General features: G+C 42.0%; 1 protein-coding gene across 25 annotated transcripts in view; it reads left to right on the forward strand.

Annotated features, from left to right (window-relative positions):
• The window catches only part of ARNT (aryl hydrocarbon receptor nuclear translocator), a 66,607-nt gene that overhangs the window by 12,306 nt on the left and 30,182 nt on the right, over nucleotides 1–24,119 (forward strand). For 2 of the 25 annotated variants that reach the window (XM_054670666.2, XM_054670672.2), the window contains exons 2-6: nucleotides 3,131–3,186; nucleotides 5,972–6,083; nucleotides 11,628–11,672; nucleotides 18,082–18,126; nucleotides 21,927–21,971. In XM_054670666.2, the coding sequence (XP_054526641.2) occupies nucleotides 3,131–3,186; nucleotides 5,972–6,083; nucleotides 11,628–11,672; nucleotides 18,082–18,126; nucleotides 21,927–21,971 (303 nt within the window). Of the gene's footprint in view, nucleotides 1–3,037; nucleotides 3,187–5,971; nucleotides 6,084–11,593; nucleotides 11,673–18,081; nucleotides 18,127–21,926; nucleotides 21,972–24,119 lie in introns of all 25 variants that reach the window. The other 23 variants (XM_063813877.1, XM_063813874.1, XM_063813898.1 and 20 more) reach the window with 15 other exon arrangements.

Genomic DNA, 24,119 nt, shown 5'->3' on the forward strand with positions numbered 1-24,119 from the left:
GCTGCATAGTATTCCATGGTGTATATGTGCCACATTTTCTTAATCCAGTCTATCATTGTTGGACATTTGGGTTGGTTCCAATAGGTCTTTTTCTTTACAGCTCTTCACAGTTGCTGTTATGTGTCACCTAATGACACTTTGGTCATCAAAGGACTGCATGTATGATGGTGGTCCCATAAGATTATAATGGAGATGAAAAATTCCTATTGCCCAGTGACATCATAGTTGTCATAAGGTCTTAGCACAACACATTACTTTTTCTATGTTTAGATACATAAATAATTACCACCGAGTTATAGTTGCCTACAGTATTCAGTATAGTAACATGTTGTACAGGTTGGGAGTAATAGGCTGTTACTGGGAGTAATAGGCTACATATAGGTATGTAGGCTATACACCTACATACCTAGGTGTGTAGTGGCTGTACCATCTAGATTTGTGTAAGTATACTCAATGATATTCACACAATGTTGAAATCTCCTAATGACACATTTCTCAGAACATATTCCTGTTGTTAAGTGATACATAACTGTATTTTCATATCTCCCTTTAGACTTGCTCATGTACTTTTATCTATGTGGAATGCCTTTTTCTTCTTCTTTACTTTTTTTTTTTGAGACGGAGTTTTGCTCTTGTTGCCCAGGCTGGAGTTCAGTGGCTCGATTGGTTCACTGCAACCTCTGCCTCCTGGGTTCAAGCAGTTCTCCTATCTCAGCCTCCTGAGTAGCTGGGATTACAGGCGCCTGGTAATTTTTTATATTTTTAGTAGAGACGGGGTTTCACCATGTTGGTCAGGCTGGTCTCGAACTCCTGACCTTAGGTGATCCACCCACCTCGGCCTCCCAAAGTGTTGGGATTACAGGCGTGAGCCACTGTGCCTGGTCTCCTTTACTTTTTTTAAGGCCCAGCTTGATTTACCTTTTTGAAACTTCCCCATGGGCTGGTTGCCTGCCTTCTTTATTTCCTTCAGTTTCCTCTTCATATTGAGCATCTTCTCTGCAAGTACTATGCCAGGCCTTAATTTAAACCAGGATTATCTTCTCTGAATTTACCTGGCACTCTTTTTTTTTTTTTTTGAGACAGAGTCTCATTCTGTTGCCCAGGCTGGAGTGCAGTGGCGTGATCTCGGCTCACTGCAGCCTTTGCCTCCCAGGCGATTCTCATGCCTCAGTCTCCCAAGTAGCTGGGATTATAGACGTGCACCACCACACCTGACTAATTTTTGTATTTTTAGTAGAGACGGGATTTTGCCGTGTTGGTCAGGCTAGTCTCAAACTTGACCTTAAGTGATCTACCCACCTCAGCCTCCTAAAGTGCTGGGGTTACAGGCATCAGCCACCGTGCCTGGCCTCCATGGTAATCTTTTTTTTTTTTTTTTTTTTTTGAGACGGAATCTTGCTCTGTCACCCAGGCTAGAGTGCAGTGGCACAATCTTGGCTCATTGCAACCTCCGCCTTTTGTGTTCAAGCGATTCTTCTGCCCCAGCCTCCCGAGTAGCTGGGACTACAGGTGTGCGCCACCATGCCTGGCTAATTTTTGTATTTTTAGTAGACACGGAGTTTCACTGTATTGGCCAGGCTGGTCTCGAACTCCTGATGTCGTGATCTGCCTGCCTCGGCCTCTCAAAGTGCTAGGATTACAGGTTTGACTCCATGGTACTCTTATATCCTATATAAACGTATTACTAAAAGTATGAACTTTTTTTTTTTTTTTTTTTTTAACAGAGGCAGGATCTCACTATGTTGCTCAGGCTAGTTTTGAACTCCTGAGCTCAAGCAATCCTCATGCCTTGACCTCCCAAAGTGCTGGGATTATAGGCATGAGCCACTGCACTTGGCCCTGAACTTTTTTTTTTAATGGAAAAAGTGTTTTTTCTTAGGAAAGTAACATATGCTTACTATTTCAAATTTATAGGCTGAAATAGAAAAATTAGCAGTAACATAAAAATATACTCAGCCTTAATGTATGTTAAACTAACAGTGATAATTGTTTTTTACCAAGAAAATGACCACAAATTTGAAGGATTCCCAAAACACAGTGCTGTTGGAGGTATGGCTAAATTGATGCAGTGGATGAGGCTTTAAATTGGTATAACCTCCTTGGCAGGTAATGGGTAATGAAAGTTTTAAATGTGTCTACTCTTAGGCCCAGGGAGTCATTTTCAGAAATAAAATGGAAGTACTGGCACCTGTGCATGAAGATACACAATGATGTTCCTTGAAACATTATTTATAATAGTGAAGGTTTGAATGTCATAACTATACATTTACAGTACAGAGTACTATGTAACTGTTAAAAAGAATGATCTACGTGTGTATTTATTGCCATAGCAATATATTGTTACGTGGAAGGGAAAAAGTTCAGAATAAGTACATCTGTACTTATGGTGGGGTTATGGCTTGATAAACCCATTGTAAATTGAAAACATCCTAAGTCAAAAATACATTTAATACACTTAACCTATTCTTAGCCTAGACTACCTTAAATGTGTGTGGAATACTTACATTAGCCTGCAGTGGGCAAAATAATCTAACTTAAATTCTACTTTATAATAAAGTACTGGATATTATGTAATTTACAGAACACTGTACATTACACTGAAATTGTAATGGTTTCCCACTATCATAAAGGTGAAAAGCCCTACATGGAACCATTATAAGTCAGGACTGTTTGTATAGTATGACCCTTTTTTTTGGGTAAAAATTACCGAAACCCTGGCTGGGCGTGGTGACTCATGCCTGTAATCAGGCACATACCACATGTATGGCCAATTTTGTTCATTTTTTTTAGAGATAGGGTCTCACTATGTTGCCCAGGGTGGTCTTGAACTTCTGGACTCAAATGATCCTCCTCCCTCGGCCTTTTAAAGTGCTAGCCTTACAGGTGTAAGCCACCATGTTCAGCCCCACAGTTTCTTTATCCGTTAACCTGTAGATAGACACTTGGGTTGCCCTCACCCTTGACTACTGTTGAATAGTACTTCTGTGAACGTGGGTATACAAATGTTTCTTTGAGACCCTGCTTTCAATTCTTTCAGGTATATACCCAGAGGTGGAATTGCTGGATCATGTGGTAATTCTATTTTTAATTTAATTTTTTTTTTGCGACGTTGTCTTGCTGTGTTTCCCAGCCTGATCTTGGACTCAAGATTCTCCTGCCTCAGACCCCGAGTAGCTGAGACTACAGGTGCGCACCACTGCACCCAGCTTTATTTTTAATTTTTGGAGGCATCTCCATACTGTTTTCTATTGCCGTTACGCCATTTTACATTTCCACTAGCAGTGCATAAGGGTTTTAATTTCTCCACATCCTTGCCAACCCTTTATTTATTTATATATTTTTGGATAATAGTCATCTTAATGAGTAGCAAATGCTTTCTCATTGTGGTTTTGATTTGCATTTCCCTAGCGATTGGTTATGTTGAGCACTTTACATGTATTTATTGGCCATTAGTATATCTTCTTTGTAGAAATGCTTGTTCAAGTTCTTTGCCCATTTTAAAATTGGGTTTGCTTTTTGTTGAGTTGTAGGAGCTCTTTATATATTTTGTTTTATTTTTTATTTGTTTATTTTTTTGAGGCAGAGTCTTTCTCTGTCGCTCAGGCTGGAGTGCAGTGGTGCGATCTTGGTTCACTGCAACCTCTGCCTCCTGGGTTCAATTAATTCTCCCTGCCTCAGCTTCCCGAGTAGCTGGGATTACAGGTGCCCACCACCATGCCTGGCTAATTGTTGTATTTTTAGTAGAGATGGGATTTCACCATGTTGATCAGGCTGGTCTCGAACTCCTGACCTCAGGTGATATGCCCACCTTGGCCTCCCAAAGTGCTGGGATTACAGGTGTGAGCCACCGTGCCTGGCCACTCTTTATATATTTTGGATATTCTGTGTTGCATATATGATTCGAAAATTTTTTTTTCTGCTGGGCACGGTGGCTCATGCCTGTAATCCTAGCATTTTGGGAGGCTGAGGTGGGCGGATCACTTGAGGTCAGGAGTTAAAGACCAGCCTGGCCAACATGGTGAAACCCCATCTCTAATAAAAATACAAAAATTAGCCAGGCGTGGTGGTGCGTGCCTGTAATCCCAGCTATTTGGGAGGCTGAGGCTCGAGAATCACTTGAACCCGAGAGTTGGAGGTTGCAGGGAGCCAAGATCGCGCCACTGCACTCCAGCCTGGGCGACAGAGTGAGACTCTAACTCAAAAAGAAAAAAAAAAAAAAAGAATTTTTTTTTCTATTCCATGGGTTGCCTTTTCACTCTGTTCGTAGTGTTATTTGATGCACAAAATATTGTACATTATACAGTATGAACTAACAAAAAACAATGAGATGTGTGTAGATAGATATTCATGATGTATATTGAAATGACGAGCAAGTTGAAGATCAGGCCTCCATTTTTTACTAAGAGAAAAATGCACCCTTTTTTTTTTTTTAGACAGGATCTTGCTCTGTTGCCCAAGGTGGAGTGCAGTGGTGCAATCACGACTCACTGCAGCCTCGACTTCCCAGGCTCAAGTGATCCTCCTACATCAACCTCTTGAGTAGCTGGGACTACAGGCATGGGCCACCATGCTGGCTAACTTGTATTTTTTGTACAGATGAGGTTTCACTGTGTTGCAAAGGCTAGTCTCGAACTCCTGGGCTCAAGTGACCTGCCCACCTTGGTCTCCCAAAGCTCCAGGATTACAGGCATCCGCCACTGTGCCCAGCCTGCACCTCTTTTTGATTACAGAGTTAGGTATATATAAACTGAGATTGAAAAATAAGAGAAAATATACTCAGGGCTGGGCTCAGTGGCTCAAACCTGTAATTCCAGTGCTTTGGGAAGCTGAGGTGGGAGTATTGCTTGAGCTCAGGAGTTTGAGACCAGCCTGGGGAACACAGTGAGACCCTATCTCTACAAAGAAAAAAAAAGAAAAAAAAAAATCACCGAGGTGTGGTGGTACCCATCTGTAGTCCCAGCTACTTAGGAAGCTGAGACAGGAGGATCACTGGAGCCCGGGAGGTTGAGGCTGCAGTAAGCCATGATCATGCCACTGTACTCCAGCCTGGGCTGGACAAAGTGAGACCCTGTCTTAAAAAAAAAAAAAAAGTACTCAGCTGTTACTAATGGTTACTGCTGGGGGATGAGATCGAATTGGAAGGAGAGAGGAGAGGTACGGGGGGCAGGAAAGGGAGACAATAATGAGGGACTTTCAGTTTTACTTTACAGAATTTTCTTTTAAGTATTGGAATTTAGGTGATTTTTCCTTTGGGGTTTTCTGTATTTTCCAATCACAATAAATAAAATAAGTTATAAATATTTGTTGCATGAATGAAATGTATAAACCCATTTATGTATGTATTTTTTAAAATTAGTATATTATTAAGTCTATACAATATTAGTATATTGTTATGTATGTATAAGCTTTTTAACATGAAGTTTGCAGAATATAGTACTTCTTCCAAACTCTATGACATGGGGGGAACTGAAGTATGGGGATATCTCATACCAGTGTAAGAATTCAAGAAGAGACCGTGTGTGGTGGCTCATGCCTATAATCCCAGCACTTTGGGATGCCAAAGCAGGACGATCTCTTGGAGCTAGGCGTTCAAGACCAGCCTGGGCAACATATCAAGACCCCATCTCTAAAAAAAAAAAAAAAAAATTAACTGGGTGTGGTAGTGCGGGCCTGTAGTCCTAGCTATTCCAGAAGCTGAGGTGGGAGGATTGCTTGAGCCCAGGAGTTTGAGGCTGTAGTGACCTATACCAGTGATTATACCAGTGCACTCTAGCCCAGGCAACAGAGTGAGACCTGGTCTTAAAAAAAAAAAAAATCAAGAAGAGCAATCTGGATATGAGCATTTGGGATTTTTAGCAAACTGCTGAGATTTTGTCTATAGCTTGAACCTTTCTTTTAGCTAACTTGATGATACTGATGATAAGCAAGGACTGTCTTTTTAAAAATGTTTACTTCATTATTTTCCTGACAGAAATGACATCAGATGTACCATCACTGGGTCCAGCCATTGCCTCTGGAAACCCTGGACCTGGAATTCAAGGTGGAGGAGCCATTGTCCAGAGGGCTATTAAGCGGCGACCAGGGTGAGTTTGAGTGTAGTGTGTTATGAATATCTCTCCTATAAACCAACTTTAGTTGCTGAATTTATTTAGTTGCTGAACTCACTTCGCTGTTCCTGACCATCTCACTTCAACTTGATTACTTACTACACTACTGTCATATAAGTCTCCTTAGTCCCTGTATTTTTGTTTATGAAGAATTTATGTTTTTATCCAAGTTTCCCGTAAGCAGTTCTTTTTTTAAACCAAAATTTCTGTAAGATAAAGGACTGTAGCTAAGCCCAGAGATTTTACTATGCCTGAGAAAACTGTTTGCTGCTTTCATTAAGCTTTGTTTCTGTTTTCCCAAAATCATTTTGGTAGGCTGCTTTTCTGAATTTAGAGAATGCTGAGCTCTAGAATAGCTGTCTTCTAAGTTATTGATATGTTGCTTGGTTTGGAATGCAGAGTCCATTCAGCTCCAAAAGTATTTATTAAATTCCTAATTAGTGTTATGGCATTGTGCTGATTCCAAGTAGGATACAAAGATGAATAAGACACAGTCCTTGTTTCTAAGTTGGTTGTGTTCTGATAGAAATAATTATTATACACATGAATATATGATAGAATATGCCTAGTTTTGTTAGGAACAAATTTGATACTATGTTTTTCTGTGTATGGAAATATGCATTTGTTGGTAAAGACTGAGAAAAGCTTCAGAAAGGAGGTTGCCTTAGAGGGGCCTGGAAGAATGGGCACTAGTTTATTTACTTTTTGGTATTAAATTTTCCTTTTTCCTTCTTTTTCTTTTTAAAAATTGTGCAGCTAATTATAACCAGTCTTTAAGTTTTGTCCCACCAATAGTAATGGAAGAGTGATGCTTGGGTTCAGTGGTAACATGAGTAACATATTAAGACTTGCTATATGTTCAGTAGCTTTACAGATTTTAACCATTTGCTGAAGCATAAGCTAAATAAGTAACTTTCTAAGATTGTAAAGCTAGTAAGTGTCAGATATAGGATATGAACCTTAGGGGTTTAGCTTTGTAGCTTACTCTTTAAACACTGTGTTATGTTTATGTACAGTAACAAACAAAAGTATTATAAATATCAAAATTAGGGCATCACTTGAGAAAGTCATAGTATATTTAAAATGGAATGCTATGTAGTTATAAGCGACAAATATGTTTCAGTGTAGAAAGATGTTCACAATCTATTAAGAAAGGTTACAGCATTATAGTATTTCACTGTCAAAAGATATGTATAACATGTACATAGGAAAAAACTGAAAGAATATATACCACATTTCTGGGTAATAGTATTATGGGTGACTTATGGTTTCTTTTGTTTTTGATTTTTCAGATTTTTGAAATGAACATGTATGATTGGTAATCAGAAAAATATATTAAAGGAAGTCTTTAAAAATTTTCTTTTTGGTTTTTTTAGAGACAGGGTCTTGTACCCTGGCTGGAGTGCAGAGGCACAATCATGGCCCACTGCAGCCTCAAACTCCTGCTCAAGCAGTCCTCCTGCCTTGGCCTCCCAAAGTACTGGGATTACAGGCGTGAGCCACTTCACCTGTCCTAAAAGAAGTCTTTTAATATTTCTTTTATTTTTATTTATTTATTTATTTTCGAGGCAGAGTCTTGCTCTTTTGCCAGGCTGGAGTGCAGTGGCGTGATCTTGGCTCACTGCAATCTCCACCTCTCTGGTTCAAGGGATTCTCCTGCCTCAGCCTCCCAGGCAGCTGGGACTACAGGCGTGCACCACCACGCCCAGCTAATTTTTGTATTTTTAGTAGAGATGGGATTTCACCACATTGGCCAGGCTGGTCTCGAACTCCTGACCTCAGGTGATATGCCCACCTTGGCCTCCCAAAGTGCTGGGATTACAGGCATGAGCCACCATGCCCGGCCTAATATTTCTTTTATTTATTTATTTTATTTTTTATTTTTTTGAGATGGAGTCTCGCTCTGTTGCCCAGGCTGGAGTGCAGTGGTGCAATCTCAGCTCACTGTAACCTCCACCTCCCAGGTTCACGCCATTCTCCTGTCTCAGCCTCCCGAGTAGCTGGGACTACAGGCGCCCGCCATGATGCCCAACTAATTTTTTTGTATTTTCAGTAGAGACGGGGTTTCACTGTGTTAGCCAGGATGGTCTCGATCTCCTGACCTCGTGATCCACCCGCCTTGGCCTCCCGAAGTGCTGGGATTACAGGCACGAGCCACTGCACCCGGCCCATATTTCTTTTAAAGAAAGATTGGAAAATACAGAAAGTTAGAAAGAACAATAAAAAGGCCAAAATCTACTACCATGTTTTTTAGTGCATGTCCTTCAGTCTTTATATGTAAATTGTTTTTAATAGTTATGTAATTATATAGTTTTACATGGCCTGGTCTTTTCACCTTATATAAATAATAAGCAATACACACGCACACACACATTTTGGCACCTTATATAAATAATAAGCAATACACACACACACACATTTCGGAGACAGAGTCTTGCTCTGTTGCCCAGGCTGGAGTGCAGTGGCATGATCATGGCTCATTGTAGCCTCAACTTCCTGGGCCCAGGAAGCAATCCTCCTACTTCAGTTCTCCGAGTAGCTGGGACCACAGGCACATGCCACCATACCTGGCTAATTTTTTTTTTTTTTTTTAAAGACACGGTCTCACTACGTTGACCAGGCTGGTCTAAAACTCCTAGGCTCAAGCAGCCCTCCCATCTCGACGTCCTAAAGTGTTGGGATTACAGACATGACCTACTGTACCTGGCCCTTTAAAAAAATATTGTTACATATTCTATATAAACATAATTTTTTTTTTTTTTTTTTTTTTTGAGGCGTAGTCTCGCTTTGTTGTCCAGGCTGGAGTGCGGTGATGCGATCTTGGCTCACTGCAAGCCCCGTCTCCTGGGTTCATGCTATTCTCCTGCCTCAGCCTCCCGAGTAGCTGGGACTACAGGCGTCCACCACCACGTCTGGCTAATTTTTTTTTTTTTTGTATTTTTAGTAGAGACGGGGTTTCACCATATTAGCCAGGATGGTCTCAATCTCCTGACTTCGTGATCCGCCTGCCTTGGCTTCTCAAAGTGCTGGGATTACAGGCATGAGCCACTGCGCACAGCCATAAACATAATTTTTAATGGTTGCGTGAAAGGATGTGCTTAACTTCCTATTTTGGGACATCTAAATTGTTTTGAAGATTTTGCTGTTACATATGATGCTAAAAAGAACTTCTTTGTACCTAAACTTTTTTTTCCTATTTCATATTATTTCTTTAGATTCTTAGAAATAGAGTTATTGGGCTGAGCACGGAGGCTCATGCCTGTAGTGCCAGCACTTTGGGAGGGTGAGGTAGGAGGATTACTTGAGCCCAGGAATTCAAGACCAGCCTGGGGAAAATGGCGAGATTATTTTTTTCTTTGACTTAGCAATTATCTTTCTTTTCCTTCCTTCCTTCATTTTTTTTCTTTGACTTAGCAATTACCTTTCCCTCCCTCCTTCCCTCTCTTTCCCTTTCCCTTTTTTTTTTTTGAGATGTAGTTTCGCTCTTGTTGCCTAGGCTGGAGTGCAGTGGCGCAATTTTGGCTCACTGCAACCTCTGCCTCCCGGGTTCAGGCAATTCTCATGCCTCAGCCTCCCGAGTAGCTGGGATTACAGGTGCCTGCCACCACACCCAGCTAATTTTTGTATTTTTAGTAGAGACGAGGTTTCACCATGTTGACTGGGCTGGTCTTGAACTCCTGACCTCAAGTGATCCGCCTGCCTCAGCTTCCCGAAGTGCTGGGATTGCAGATGTGAGCCACAGTGGCTGGCCCCTTTTCTTTTTTGAGACAGGGTCTTGCCATGTCACTGAGGTTGGAGTGCAGTGGCCCAATCTCAGCTCACTGCAGCCTTGACCTCCCAGACTCAAGGCCTGCAGCCCCTCCCGCCCCCCCAACCCAAGTAGCTGGGACTACACATGCGCCACCATGCCTGGTTAGTTTTTGTATGTTTTGTAGAGACGGGATTTCACCGTGTTGCCCAGGCTGGTCTTAAACTCCTGAGTTCAAGCAGTCTGCTCGCCTTGGCCTCCCAAAGTGCTGGGACTACAGGTGTGAGCAACCATGCCCGGCTGAGATTTTTTAAAATAAAAAAATTTAGTTGAGTGCAGTGGTGGGCTCCTATAGTTCCAGCTAGTTGGGAGGCCAAGATGGGAGGATCCCTTGAGCCCAGGAGCTCAAGGTGGCAGTGAGCTTGATCATGCCACTGTACTCCAGCCTGAGTAACAGAGTGAGAGCTTGTCTCTTAAAAAGAAAGAAAGGAAGAGATAGAGAGAAAGAAAGAATTTGAGTTACTGGGTAGATAGATAGGATTTTACAGGTGACCAGATTAGGGGATTCAGGAAGGAGGAAGAGGAGCAAACACTTTCAGGATTGATGCTGTATGTGTACTTCAAATGCGACCCATCTAGAGGCCCATAATATCAAGGTATCCCAATAGTAGAAGTAAAAAGAGTGATCACTAGGTTAAGGTGGTAACATGAGCAATATTTTAGTTCAATAGTGTACAGAGATTACAAGGGGATCGGCCTATTTTATTGTTTATAATCTTTCCTAATCTCCTTTAAAGAAATTCACTTCTTCTTTCCCTGAATGTCTGTAGCATGTTGATTGTACCCCTTATGTGACACTTTCCTATTCTCACTTGTTTTATATTTGTATTTCTCTAGGTGAAGAGCCCCTTGAGGGCAAGGTTCTTGTTTTTACCTCACCTAGCACAGTGTCTTGAATGAAGTATATATTACATGTTTATTAGATCAATGAAGGAAAGAAACATTATCTAACAATCTTCGTAGGTATTAAGTCACTCCTTTATGTAAGATCACTGCTTTGAAAGATGTTTCAGAAATTTGGTAACACGGCTTAGAGCAGACTCTAGAAATGAAACATGGACCTGAATTATTTACGTTAATTTTTTCTTATTTTTTCTGAGTGGATTCCTGCTCCCTTTACAGAGGTTGTAGTCTGATTGAAAACTCTGGCAAAGATTGACTGCTACTCTAGGAAAGTGTTAAGGTAGCAGAAGGTACTTTTGTTTCTATTGCCCAGTTTTGTACTTTTTTTTTTTTTGAGATGGAGTCTTGCAGTTGTCGCCCAGGCTTGAGTGCAATGGCGCGATCTTGGCTCACTGAAACCTCCACCTCCCGGGTTCCAGCAATTCTCCTGCCTCAGCCTCCTGAGTAGCTGAGATTACAGGCGCCCGCCACCATGCCCAGCTAATTTTTGTATTTTTAGTAGAGATGGGGTTTCAGCATGTTGGCCAGGCTGATCTCGAACTCCTGACCTCAGGTGATCCACCCACCTCAGCCTTCCAAAGTGCTGGGATTACAGGCGTGAGCCACCACTCCTGGCCCCAGTTTTGTACTTCTTTGCCTAGTTTGGGACTATGAACAAGAGGAAATGTAGCTTTGTTTGACTTCTGCCACTTCCTCTTTCCATTCTTCCATTTGGGTGGGTGTTCCGGTAGCTTGTGTTGAGAAATTTTAACTTCTTAATGTTTTGTATTATCAGCAGGCTTAAAGTATTTGTTGTTGGCTTTCCTCAGGCTGGATTTTGATGATGATGGAGAAGGGAACAGTAAATTTTTGAGGTAAGAGACTGAAAAACTTTCCTTAGATGTCTGATATTAAAAATTAGTTTATGATCTTTATACTTCTGACTTGTAAATTTTTGTCCTTAGGTCTAAGGAGAGTACTTCATCCTAAAACTATAAATATTCATATATCTCAGAAAATTTTTAAGCATTCCGTTAATATCTCTAGAGAAAGGACCTCAGTGAGGAGAGGACGGCATTTACAAACCCTCTGTATCAGTTCTCTACTACTTCATAGCCTAAAAAGAACAACAGTTCGTTATTTCTCAATTCTGTGGATTGACTGCATGTTTATTCTGCTTATCTCACCTAGACTCACTCATAAGACTGCATTCTCAGCTGGTCAGCTGAGAACTGGACTCAGCTGGGATGGCTGGGTATTTCTGTCTATGTGTTTTTTTATCCTCAAGGAGGCCAGACTGAATTTTTTCATGTGGTGATGGCTACAGTCTACAGCACAAATCCCAGTGTGCAAGTGCTTATCAAGCCTCTGCTTATATGACATTTGCTTATGTCCCATTGGCCAAAGCAAGTCATATGTTCCAGGTATAAGTGTGTGAGGGGGTTACACAAGGAAGTACATACTGAGAGGTGTAATTCATTGGTTGAGGTGTCATTAATCTGTGACTCCGTCATACCCTCTGACACCTGTTGACACCTCTTATAGGTAGCAGGAATTGGAATTTGTATTTTTTTTTTTTTTTTTTTTTTTTTTTGAGACGGAGTCTTGCTCTGTCGCCAGGAGTGCAGTGGTGCAATCTCGGCTCACTGCAACCTCCGCCTCCTGGGTTCTAGCGATTCTCCTGCCTCAGCCTCCCAAGTAGCCGGGACTACAGGTGCGTGCCACCATGCCCAGCTAATTTTTGTATTTTTTTTTTTATTAATTTTCTTTTTTATTGATCATTCTTGGGTGTTTCTCGCAGAGGGGGATTTGGCAGGGTCATAGGACAATAGTGGAGGGAAGGTCAGCAGATAAACAAGTGAACAAAGGTCTCTGGTTTTCCTAGGCAGAGGACCCTGTGGCCTTCCACAGTGTTTGTGTCCCTGGGTACTTGAGATTAGGGAGTGGTGATGACTCTTAATGCTCATGCTGCCTTCAAGCATCTGTTTAACAAAGCACATCTTGCACCGCCCTTAATCCATTTAACCCTGAGTGGACACAGCACATGTTTCAGAGAGCACTGGGTTGGGGGTAAGGTCATAGATCAACAGCATCCCAAGGCAGAAGAATTTTTCTTAGTACAGAACAAAATGGAGTCTCCTATGTCTACTTCTTTCTACACAGACATAGCAACAATCTGATTTCTCTATCTTTTCCCCACATTTCCCCCTTTTCTATTCGACAAAACCGCCATCGTCATCATGGCCCGTTCTCAATGAGCTGTTGGGTACACCTCCCAGACGGGGTGGCGGCCGGGCAGAGGGGCTCCTCACTTCCCAGAAGGGGCGGCCGGGCAGAGGCGCCCCCCACCTCCCGGACGGGGCAGCGGCCGGGCGGAGGCGCCCCCACCACCCTCCCGGACGGGGCGGCTGGCCGGGTGGGGGCGGCCCCTGCCTCTCTCCCGGACGGGGCAGCTGGCCGGGTGGAGGCTGCCGGGCGGAGACGCTCCTCACTTGCCGGACGGGGTGGCTGCGGGGCGGAGGGGCTCCTCACTTCTCAGACGGGGCGGCTGCCGGGCAGAGGGCCTCCTCACTTCTCAGACGGGGCGGCTGCCGGGTGGAGGGGCTCCTCACTTCTCAGATGGGGCGGCTGCTGGGCGGAGGGGCTCCTCACCTCCCAGACGGGGTCGTGGCTGGGCAGAGGCGCTCCTCACCTCCCAGACGGGGCGGCGGGGCAGAGGCGCTCCCCACATCTCAGAGGATGGGCTGCGGGGCAGAGACCCTCCTCACTTCCTAGACGGGATGGCGGCTGGGAAGAGGCGCTCCTCACTTCCCAGACTGGGCAGCCGGGCAGAGGGGCTCCTCACATCCCAGACGATGGGCGGCCAGGCAGAGATGCTCCTCACTTCCCAGACGGGGTGGCGGCCAGGCAGAGGCTGCAATCTCGGCACTTTGGGAGGCCAAGGCAGGCGGCTGGGAGGTGGAGGTTGTAGTGAGCTGAGATCACGCCACTGCACTCCAGCCTGGGCAAAATTGAGCACTGAGTGAACGAGACTCCGTCTGCAATCCCGGCACCTCGGGAGGCCGAGGCTGGCGGATCACTCGCGGTTAGGAGCTGGAGACCAGCCCGGCCAACACAGCGAAACCCCGTCTCCACCAAAAAAATACGAAAACCAGTCAGGCGTGGCGGCGCACGCCTGCAATGGCAGGCACTCGGCAGGCTGAGGCAGGAGAATCAGGCAGGGATGTTGCAGTGAGCGGAGATGGCAGCAGTACAGTCCAGCTTCGGCTTGGCATCAGAGGGAGACCATGGAAAGAGAGGGAGAGGGAGACCGTGGGGAGAGGGAGACCGTGGGGAGAGGGAGATGGAGAGGGAAAGGGAGAGGGCTAATTTTTGTATTTTTAGTAGAAACAGGGTTTCACCATGTTGGGCAGGATGGTCTCGATCTCTTGACCTCGTGATCCGCCCTCCTCGGCCTCCCAAAGTGCTGGGATTACAGGTGTGAGGAATTTGTATTTTTGAGTAGTTAATATTCTGGAGCTTTTAAAATGGACTATTTATTTGTTTGTTTTTTTGAGACAGAGTCTTCCTCTGTTGCCCAGGCTGGAGTGCAGTGCTGCAATCTTGGCTCACTACCACTTCTGCCTTCCAGGTTCAAGCAATTCTAGTGCCTCAGCCTCCTAAGTAGCTGGGACTACCACACCTGGCTAATTTTTGTATTTTTAGTAGAGACGGAGTTTCACCATGTTAGCCAGACTGGTCTTGAACTCTTGGCCTTAAGTGGTCCACCCGCCTCAGCTTCCCAAAGGGCTGGGGTTATAGGCATAAGCCACCATGTCCAGCCTATTTTCTTCTTATTTTTCTGAGACAGGGTCTTACTCTGTCACCCAGACTGGAGTGCAGTGGCACAGTCTCGGCTCACTACAGCCTCGACCTCCAGGGCTCAAGAGATCCTCCCACCTCAGTCTCCCAAGTAGCTGGGTCGTAATACCTGGCTAATTTTAAAATGATGTTGCCCAGGCTGGTCTTAAACTCCTGTGCTCAAGCAATCCTCCCACCTTGGCCTTCCAAAGTGTTGGGATTACAGGCATGAGCCACTGTACCCGGCCTGAAAATGGACCTTTTAATATATTGATGAAGGAGTTCTTTCAGAAAAGGGGGATATTCTTGCTGAAGACCAATTGCTTGTCTTCTTTTCAAGTAAGAAAAACAGTAAGACTCAAAAGGAAGAGAACTTTGACTGCAACCTGCTTTTTTTCTTTCCAGAGTTGAAAATATTACCCAGGTAGTCTGTACGTTGCTGAGTAACAGACAATTTGATAAAGGAGCCCAATGAAAAAAAAATGATTTGATTATGTGGGTGCCCAGATTTAATATCATTTATTTATTTTCTTTCTTTCTTTTTTTTTGAGACTGATTTTCACTCTTGTTGCCCAGGCTGGAGTGCAATGGTATGATCTCAGCTCACCGCAACCTCTGCCTCCCAGGTTCAAGCGATTCTCCTGCCTCAGCCTCCCGAGTAGCTGGGATTACAGGCATGCACTACCACGCCCGGCTAATTTTGTATTTTTAGTAGAGATGGGGTTTCTCCATGTTGGTCAGGCTGGTCTTGAACTGCCGACCTCAGGTGATCCGCCCACCTCGGCCTCCCAAAGTGCTGGGATTATAGGCATGAGCCACCACGCCCAGCCCATTTCTTTTTCTTATTTGTTTGTTTTGTTAACTAAGTTTTTTCTTTAATTGGGAAAGTAATATAAGTGTATTTTATTACAGAAATTTCAGGCTGGGCCTGGTGGCTTACACTTGTAATCCCAGCACTTTAGGAGGCTGAGGTGGGTGGATCGCTTAAGCTCTGGAATTCAGGACCAGTCTGGGCAACATGGCAAAACTCCATCTGTACAAAAAATGTTACAAAAATTAGCTGGATGTGCTGGTGTGTGCCTGTAGTCTCAGCTACTCGGGAAGCTGAGGTGGGAGGGTGGTTTGAGTCCTGGAAGCAGAGATTGCAGTGAGCCGAGGTTGCGCCACTGCTCTCCAACCTGGGCGACCTTGCCTCAAAAAAGAAAAACAACAAAATTTCAAACAGTGCAGAGTTATATATAGTGAAAGCACATCTTCGTTTTACTTTGGACCTTCAGAACTCCTTTTTTTTTTTTTTTGAGAGGAGTCTCGCTCTTGTTGCCCACGTTGGAGTGCATTGGTTCGATCTCTGCTCATTGCATCCTCCGCCTCCTGAGTTCAAGCTATTCTCCTGCCTCAGCCTCCTGAGTAGCTGGGATTACAGGCGCCTGCCACCATGCCCGGCTAATTTTTGTACTTTTAGTAGCGACAAGGTTTCGCCATGTTGGCCAGGCTGGTCTCAAACTCCTGATCCACTCGGCTCGGCCTCCCAAAGTGCTGGGATTACAAGTGTGGGCCACTGCCCCCAGCCTGGACCTTCAAAACTCTTTAGACAACTACAGTTTCCAGTTTGTTGAGTATCCTTCCAAAAATAGTGTATATAGAATTGTATATAAATGTGTATGTGTGAGCATACACACACTTATCTCCTCAGTTTTTTTTACACAAAGGATGTCCATATTGTAAATTGCTTGCCATTTTTTAGTTTTATATTGCTTCATACAGTTAATAGCATCTATCTTCTTTTTTTATAGTAACATTTAAAGTTAAGGCTCATATTTCTGGCTACTCACTAGATGAACTTTGCCAAATACTCTTGAAAACAACAACCGTGACTTGGCCATCATAAAGAAATAGTTGCAAGTGGAAGTATAATTCTCTAAGAGGTCTCTTGAGACTTAATGAGTCTCAATAAATGTGAAGAAGGGAAGAGATTTCAATTTCTGGAGAAGATAGACTTTTTCAAACAGCTTTATTGAGAATTCCTCCTATTGAGAATCCTGAATTATAATGATACATGCTATTAGTGGAACTTCACTGTGTGTATGAAAGATATGAGGGTAACCACTAGTCTTTTTTTATACCCGTGAATTAGCTCTAACCCTCAGTCATTGCTTCCATAAAATCCAGTAGTCACAACTACATGCAGATCCAAAGAGAGGTTCGTTTGTCCTTTTCCTAACCATAAAAAAAGACTATCAAAGTTTATCTTACCAAGTCGGGTTGTTGTGCCTGAGAAAAGCACTGCCAAATTCCCTTTCCCCCTTCTTTTTTTTTTTTTTTTTTGAGACGGAGTCTCGCTCTGTTGCCACAAATGCAGTAGTGTGATCTCAGCTCACTGCAACCTCCGCCTCCCAGGTTCAAGTGGTTCTGCTGCCTCAGCCTCCCAAGTAGCTGGGACTATAAGCACGTGCCACCACACCCAGCTAATTTTTGTATTTTTAGTAGAGATGGGGTTTCACCATGTTGGCCAGAGTGGTCTGGATCTCTTGACCTCGTGATCCGCCCAGCGTTGGCCTCCCAAAGTGCTGGGATTACAGGCGTGAGCCACTGCGCCCAGCCTCCCCCTTCTTTTTTCTGGGTATATATATACAAAATAATCGAAGGCAGAATCTTGAAGAGATATTTGCACACTCATGTTTATTGGCCCATTTTGCGCAATAGATAAGAGGTCGAAGTAACCGAAATGTCCACTGACAGATGAATGGATACAGAAAATGTAGTATGTACATACAAGGGAATATTATTCAGCCTTAAAAAGAAAGAACCTGTCATATGCTACAAGATGGATGAATCTTAAGGACATTATACTGAAAGAATAAGCCAATAACAAAAAGACAATTACTGTATGATTCCACCTACATGAGGTATCTGCAAGTAGTCAAATTCATAGACACAGAAAGTAAAATGGTGGTTGCTAGGGGTTGGGGTGAAGGAGAAATGAGAAAATGGTGTTTGATGAGTATAGAGTTTCAGTTTTGCAAGATGAAAAAGTTCTAGATATCTGTTGCACAACAATGTGAATGTGGTTAGCACTACTCAACTGTACACTTAAAAATGGTATACAGTAAATGTTATGTGTTTTTTACCAGAATTAAAAAAAACCCCAAAACTAACCCCTTACTTTAGAATTGTGCTGACAGGCCAGTCAGCTGTGTTGTCATTAGATCATCATCTTTTTTTGGTGTGTCTGGTAAGGGTAATGGAAATACCAGAAACCTGACAAATAATAGTTGTGGGTCTTTTAAGTTCTATGGGGTGCTGCTGTTATTTCTATCACTTTGTGATGCTTTTCCATTGGCTTTTTTTCTATTGAATATTTTCACCCCTTTCTAGTTTACTTTTCAGAGTGAAATAGATACAACAAGTGTAATGCTTTGAAACAATCATTTTTCTCTCCTTCAGGTGTGATGATGATCAGATGTCTAACGATAAGGAGCGGTTTGCCAGGTAATATTGTAGTAGGTAATATATTGTAATATATAATATGATCCATGTTGTAGAACCAGACAATCCTAGCATATTGACTTAATTTTTTCTGGATGAGACGGAATTTCTCTGTTTAATATCTTTCCTATTTGGAAGTATGTGAAACTTAGTATTATAACTATCATTTATGTTCAGGTGACATGGCTTCAAACTGGCAGTATATTTTATACAGTGTTTTTCTGTGTATGTGATAACTAAAGCAATGTGCTTGCAAGGTTTCCATAGGAGCACAAATTATGGATTTTGTGCTTGCATTTATTATTAAATGGATCTACAAAAATAGGAATACAGATAATGGTTCTGTAATTAATTTATTTATTTTGAGACAGAGTCTTGCTCTGTTGCCCAGGCTGGAGTGCAATGGCGCCATCTCGGCTCACTGCAACCTTCACCTCCTGGGTTCAAGTGATTCTCCTGCCTCAGCCTCCTGAGTAGCTGGGACTATAGGCCCCTGCCACCACACCCGGCTAATTTTTGTATTTTTAGTAGAGATGGGGTTTCACCATGTTGGTCAGGGTGATCTTGAACTCCTGACCTTGTGATCCGCCCGCCTCGGCCTCCCAAAGTGCTGGGATTATAGGTGTGAGCCACCGCACCCGGCCTATTTTATTTTTTTGAGACAGAGTCTCACTCCATCGCCCATGCTGTAGTACAGTGGTGTAATCTTGGCTCACTGTAACCTCTGCCTCCTGGGTTCAAGCTGTTCTTCCACCTCAGCCTCCCTAGTAGCTGGGAATATGGGCATTTGCCACCATGCCTAGCTAATTTTTGTAATAATTTTTTTTTAGCAGAGGTGGGGTTTCACCATGTTGGCCAGGCTTGTCTCGAACTCCTCACCTCAAGCGATTCACCCACCTCAGCCTCCCAAAGTGCTGGGATTACAGGTGTGAGCCATTGTGCCCGGCCTATTATTTTATTTTAATATATGTATATTTTTTAGAGACATTGTTTTCATTGTGTTTCCCAGGCTGGAGTACAGTGGCATGATCATAGCTCACTGCAGTCTCAAACTCTGGGGTTTCAGTGATCCTCCTACCTCAGCTTCCCAAATATTGGGATTATATGCATAGCCACCATGCCTGGTTGGTCCTGTTTTTTTAAAAATGACAGTAAGAGGCCGGGAGTGGTGGCATATGCCTGTAACTCCAGCACTTTGGGAGGCAGATGCAGGTGGATCACTTGAGGTCAGGAGTTCAAAACCAGCCTGGCCAACATGGTGAAACCCCATCTCTACTAAAAATATAAAAATTAGCCGGGCATCATGGTGGGCACTCATAATCCCAGCTACTCTAGAGGCTGAGGCATGAGAATTGCGTGAGCCCGGGAGGTGGAGGTTGCAGTGAGCAGAGATGGCACCATTGCACTCCAGCCTGGGTGACAGCAAGATTTTGTATCAGAAAAAAAAAAAAAAAGACAGTAAGGAAACAGTTTTTGTGACAAGTAGAGTTTTGATTGAAAAAAACTTAAATTTGTTTAAATTACCTATCAAGATGATGAAATATACTTTTTTTTATTAAATTCTTAACTCAAATGTCAGTTTTCTTTTTAGAAAGTTTTTATTAAATATTAGTCAAATTATTTCTTTTTTAAAAATTAAGTTTGTAGCTACCTCAGAAAGATGAATAATTCGTTATTTCAAAATCCAGTGATTAACTGAGCACTTAGCACTTAGTATTTGTTTGTTGCTGATGCTCCTGGTCTCGGGAAAATACTTTAAGAACCGTTGATGTAGAGAGATTAGAAATATCAGGGGAAGTAGTTAAAAACTATTCTGGAGTGGTGAGATGCAGTCTCAGGCTTTGAATTAGAGGGTATTATATAAAATGCATTGTAGGGATATTTCTCTGGTAGCAGTTATAGAATTGATTAAAGGGATGGACTGTTAGACTGTAGGGAGGTAGATAGGAAGCTGTTGAAATAATAAGACAGCTATAAAATCATGAGGGCCTGGGCTAGAGTGGCAGTGGTAACAGGAAAGGAGTGAAGTTAAGAGGTTTTTGGAGAATAATTTGTTTATCGAAACTAATTGAAATAAATATTTGTAAAGTCTTTAGGATGTGAACCATCTCTAAAATGAGAAGTTAATCATAGATATTTGGAGGATAGTTTTTCAAGCTTCATTGAAAAGTCAGGCCATCAGTTATTATTGGCAGTATCTTGATGAAATTTCAAAAAGCCATGAAAACATCACATGAATGATTTTGGTTTTCATTTGTCCTGCTTAATGTGCATATATTTCATTCAGAAATACTGAGGTGGATTAGGGATTGTGGATCTGTAGTAGTAGTAGTAGTAGAAATAGGAATTTTAGATGCTTAACTTTTTTTTAAATAACAGAATTCATTCATATGATTTGTTAAGGTAGTGCCCCTCACATATCCTCCTTGGGATATAGAGGGTCTTAAAAGCTGAAAACTTTTTGAAAAACTTTTGGGATTATATGCATAGCCACCATACCTGGTTAGTCCTGTTCTTTTAAAAATGACAGTAAGAGGCCGGGAGTGGTGGCTTATGCCTGTAATTCCAGCACTTTGGGAGGCAGAGGCAAAAGTTGCTCAACTTTTTGAAAAAAAAGAAGTTTGTAGTTTGTTAAGGAACTATCTAGAAGAAATAACCCAAGGAATGTAAAGCTCTAAACTGCTGAATATCACTCAGTTCTCCTTCTCTTGTCATCAGAATATATGCGTAAATTTTTACATTCTTCTTCATTGTTACTGTGTTATTTTCTGCCTATTGACCATTTTATAAAAACATTCCCATATATTGATAAGGTTATTGTATTTGTCATTTTTAATAGCTAAATAATCTTTTAGCTTGTTAACCTGTCATACTTAGACATTTTATTCAGGGCCTCTTTATCTATATAAATATATTTAAAATGGAATTGACACATTCCTGACACAATGGCCTGCCAACACCTTGCTATTTCCTCAGTTGCCACCCATCATTACAGTATCTCAGTTTTCTAGAAAAATTTAGTGATGGTTCTTTGTATCCTTCTCCAGTGGAGAGGGAATTGTTACTTTTGATCCATTCCTGTGTGGCTATACTGCAGAGAAATGGCAAAAGGACTGAATCAAAGTTAATAATTATTTTAGGAACAAATCAATAATAGAAGATATGCCAGAAACCTACCTCTTAGAGTTATTTATATAATTTCTCCAGTGAAATCTGGTTGGTTATTTTGTCATTGTGTGGCACGTGCATGTGTTGTTTGTGTGAGAGGGAGAGAGATTATATTTGTCATCACTTGTTTGATAGTATCATCTTTAATTTACTCTGTCTTTAATTTTTTCATTATAGAATAGCACATGTGGATATCATTTTCTTTCCAGATTGGGAGCAGTGCATGAAAATGGTATTCCTGAAATCCCTTGGTTGGTTCTTGTTCAGACTCTGTATATCTTTGGTCCCTACAGAGATCGATTGGCAAAATGCTTTCTGTGCTTAGATCATGTTAATTTACTATATATTGGCTTTGCTTTTATGTTGACCTTTATCTTGTAAGTTACTTTTTCTTTATCCTAACAGATGGCTTTGTAGAGTTACAGGCAAGGTTCCTGCCTATAATTCCATTTTCCTCCTCTCTTCTCTGCATCTGTTTAGTTCTATATCCTTTTCTCTCTTCTTTCTCCTTTTCTTTTTTTTTTTCTCCCTCCATTTCCTCTCCCTCCCTCCTTCCTTTTTTCCCTTCCTCCCTCCCCCCTTCCTTCCTTCTTTTTTATTTTAATTTTAGCTTAGTTCATTAATTCTATTTTTAGGTCGGATGATGAGCAGAGCTCTGCGGATAAAGAGAGACTTGCCAGGTAGGAGAACAGTGTCTTTTAGCATGATGAAGCAGATGATGCTGCTTTTTCTATCCTTTTTCTTACTCTTTCTTTTCTTCCCCTTTCTCTTTGTATTTTTCCTTATCTGTGGCAAGAGAGGACAAGATTTTTTAGAAGTTTGAGTGTAACAGGAACTTTGGCTTCCCCCATCAGAAAGTGGGTGAGTTGAGGGAACTTTGCTTAGGGATTTAAGAAATTGCTATTAGTTTTAAGTTTTTTTTTCTTTTTCTCTTTATGTCAGTACTAAGTTTCAGAGAACAAAAAGCTCTTAGAAGGAATGCAACTGTGCCAGTTGGTGCTTTAACAGGGAAATACTCTTTTTATCAGAAAACCAATAAATATATCTGTATTTGTGATTAGTTCCCAGTATTTAGGCCTCAGCATTTACTCCACACCTCTAGGAAACTCACACCTCTTTTCCTATGAAGACTCACAGCCTAGATTATTCTCACAACAGAACTAGTGTTGCTTTGGTGACCGAATCCTTTCTTGCGGTAGTTTTCTAGAAAAGTTTTAGTTTCCTTGATGTGGCTATTTAAAAGACCAGGTTTCTGTACTTACGTGTCAGAAATCTGTCAGATACTAGGAAGATGAGTGCTTTATGTTTGAGAATAGAATTTTATGTCTTAGGCAAAGTGTAACTAAATATGGGCCTCTGTGCTGAGACCCTTTTTGCCATTTAGAAAGGAGACTCTAGAATTCTCTTGGGAGACTGTTGTTTGTAATGTAGAAATGCTGCAGAAGAAATATGCATAGACTTTTCTGTTTTCTAGTATCTGTGATTTGGGGGTGACTTAGGAAATAGATCATTGATGCCAATACCCATTTTTACTATATTCCCCCTTTTTTCTACTATTTCCTCTTTAATCTGGGTCACAAACTCATTTTGCTGCCAGTTTAACTCGAGCTTCTTACTAACCCTTTCACTGTTCAGAAAATGGATTTGGCATGATGTGGTGGAGAAAACATTGTATTGGGAAGAGAGCAGCCTGGGGAAAGTCACTTACCTACTTGACCTCCCTTTGCTCTTCTCAGAAAAAAGAGATTTATGTTAGATTTTTAATTTTCTTTCTTTCTTTTTTTTTTTGGACAAAGAACTTTTGTTCAAGTAGAATTCTTAAGTGGTAACAGAAATAAATAAAAGAGATAAAGCAGGCCGGGCGCAGTGGCTCATGCTTGTAACCCTAGCACTTTGGGAGGCCAAGGCAGGCAGATCACGAGGTCAAGAGATGGAGAATATCCTGGCCAACTTGGTGAAACCGCGTCTCTACTAAAAATAAAAAAAAAAAGCTAGGCGTGGTGGTGTGCGCCTGTAGTCCCAGCTGCCTGGGAGGCTGAGATAGCAGAATTGCTTGAACCCAGAAGGCGGAGGTTGCAGTGAGCCGAGATCCCGCCACTGTACTCCAGCCTGGGTGACAGAGCAAGACTCCATCTCAAAAAAAAAAAAAAAAAAAAAAAAAAAGAGAGATAAGGCAAATATTTGAGTAGAAGCAGAAATGCAGCGTGTTGCATGATTATCTCCTTGAGGCATCCCCATGGAGGACACTGAGAAACTTAATGGGCTTTAAAAAATTCCTGTTGGAAAACTGCTGGATTATTCCTGTTAACAGTGATATCTTTCTGTCTTAATTTTGAGGAAGTCAGTGTTGGAGCTGTGGTCTATTTACCTGGGTGAGATTCAAATTGTCTTGTCAGACCTTTAATCATCCTCCTCTCCATTCCACTCCTCCAGTTAACTTCATCCCAGACTGGGGACCCATATGGGACTTTTAGTAGATGGTGTATCTTAAGTCTTGTAAGAAGTTTAGTGCACTGGCAGCACACCCAGATAAAGAAGGTAGGACTTTGTGCATTAATGGGCCAAATAAAACTTCAAAATCTTCAAATTCTGCCTTTTAATGTTGCAAATAAGAGAGAGGCTTACCATATTTTATAGACCAAGGAAATCTATACTATCAATTCTTGTATCAGCTATGGAGCCACATACTTGAGTTGGCAAAAATTGGTCCTTTTATTTTCTGGCCTTTAAATAGTTGAATTAGTAAGCATGGGAGTTAACCAAGCTGAGGTTATATGTTCCATAGGAACTTAAGTGAGTAAAATCAGCATTTAAAAATACTATCTTTT

Source organism: Pan troglodytes, chromosome 1 (assembly GCF_028858775.2).
Source record: "Pan troglodytes isolate AG18354 chromosome 1, NHGRI_mPanTro3-v2.0_pri, whole genome shotgun sequence".
NCBI classification, from domain to species: Eukaryota; Metazoa; Chordata; class Mammalia; order Primates; family Hominidae; genus Pan; species Pan troglodytes.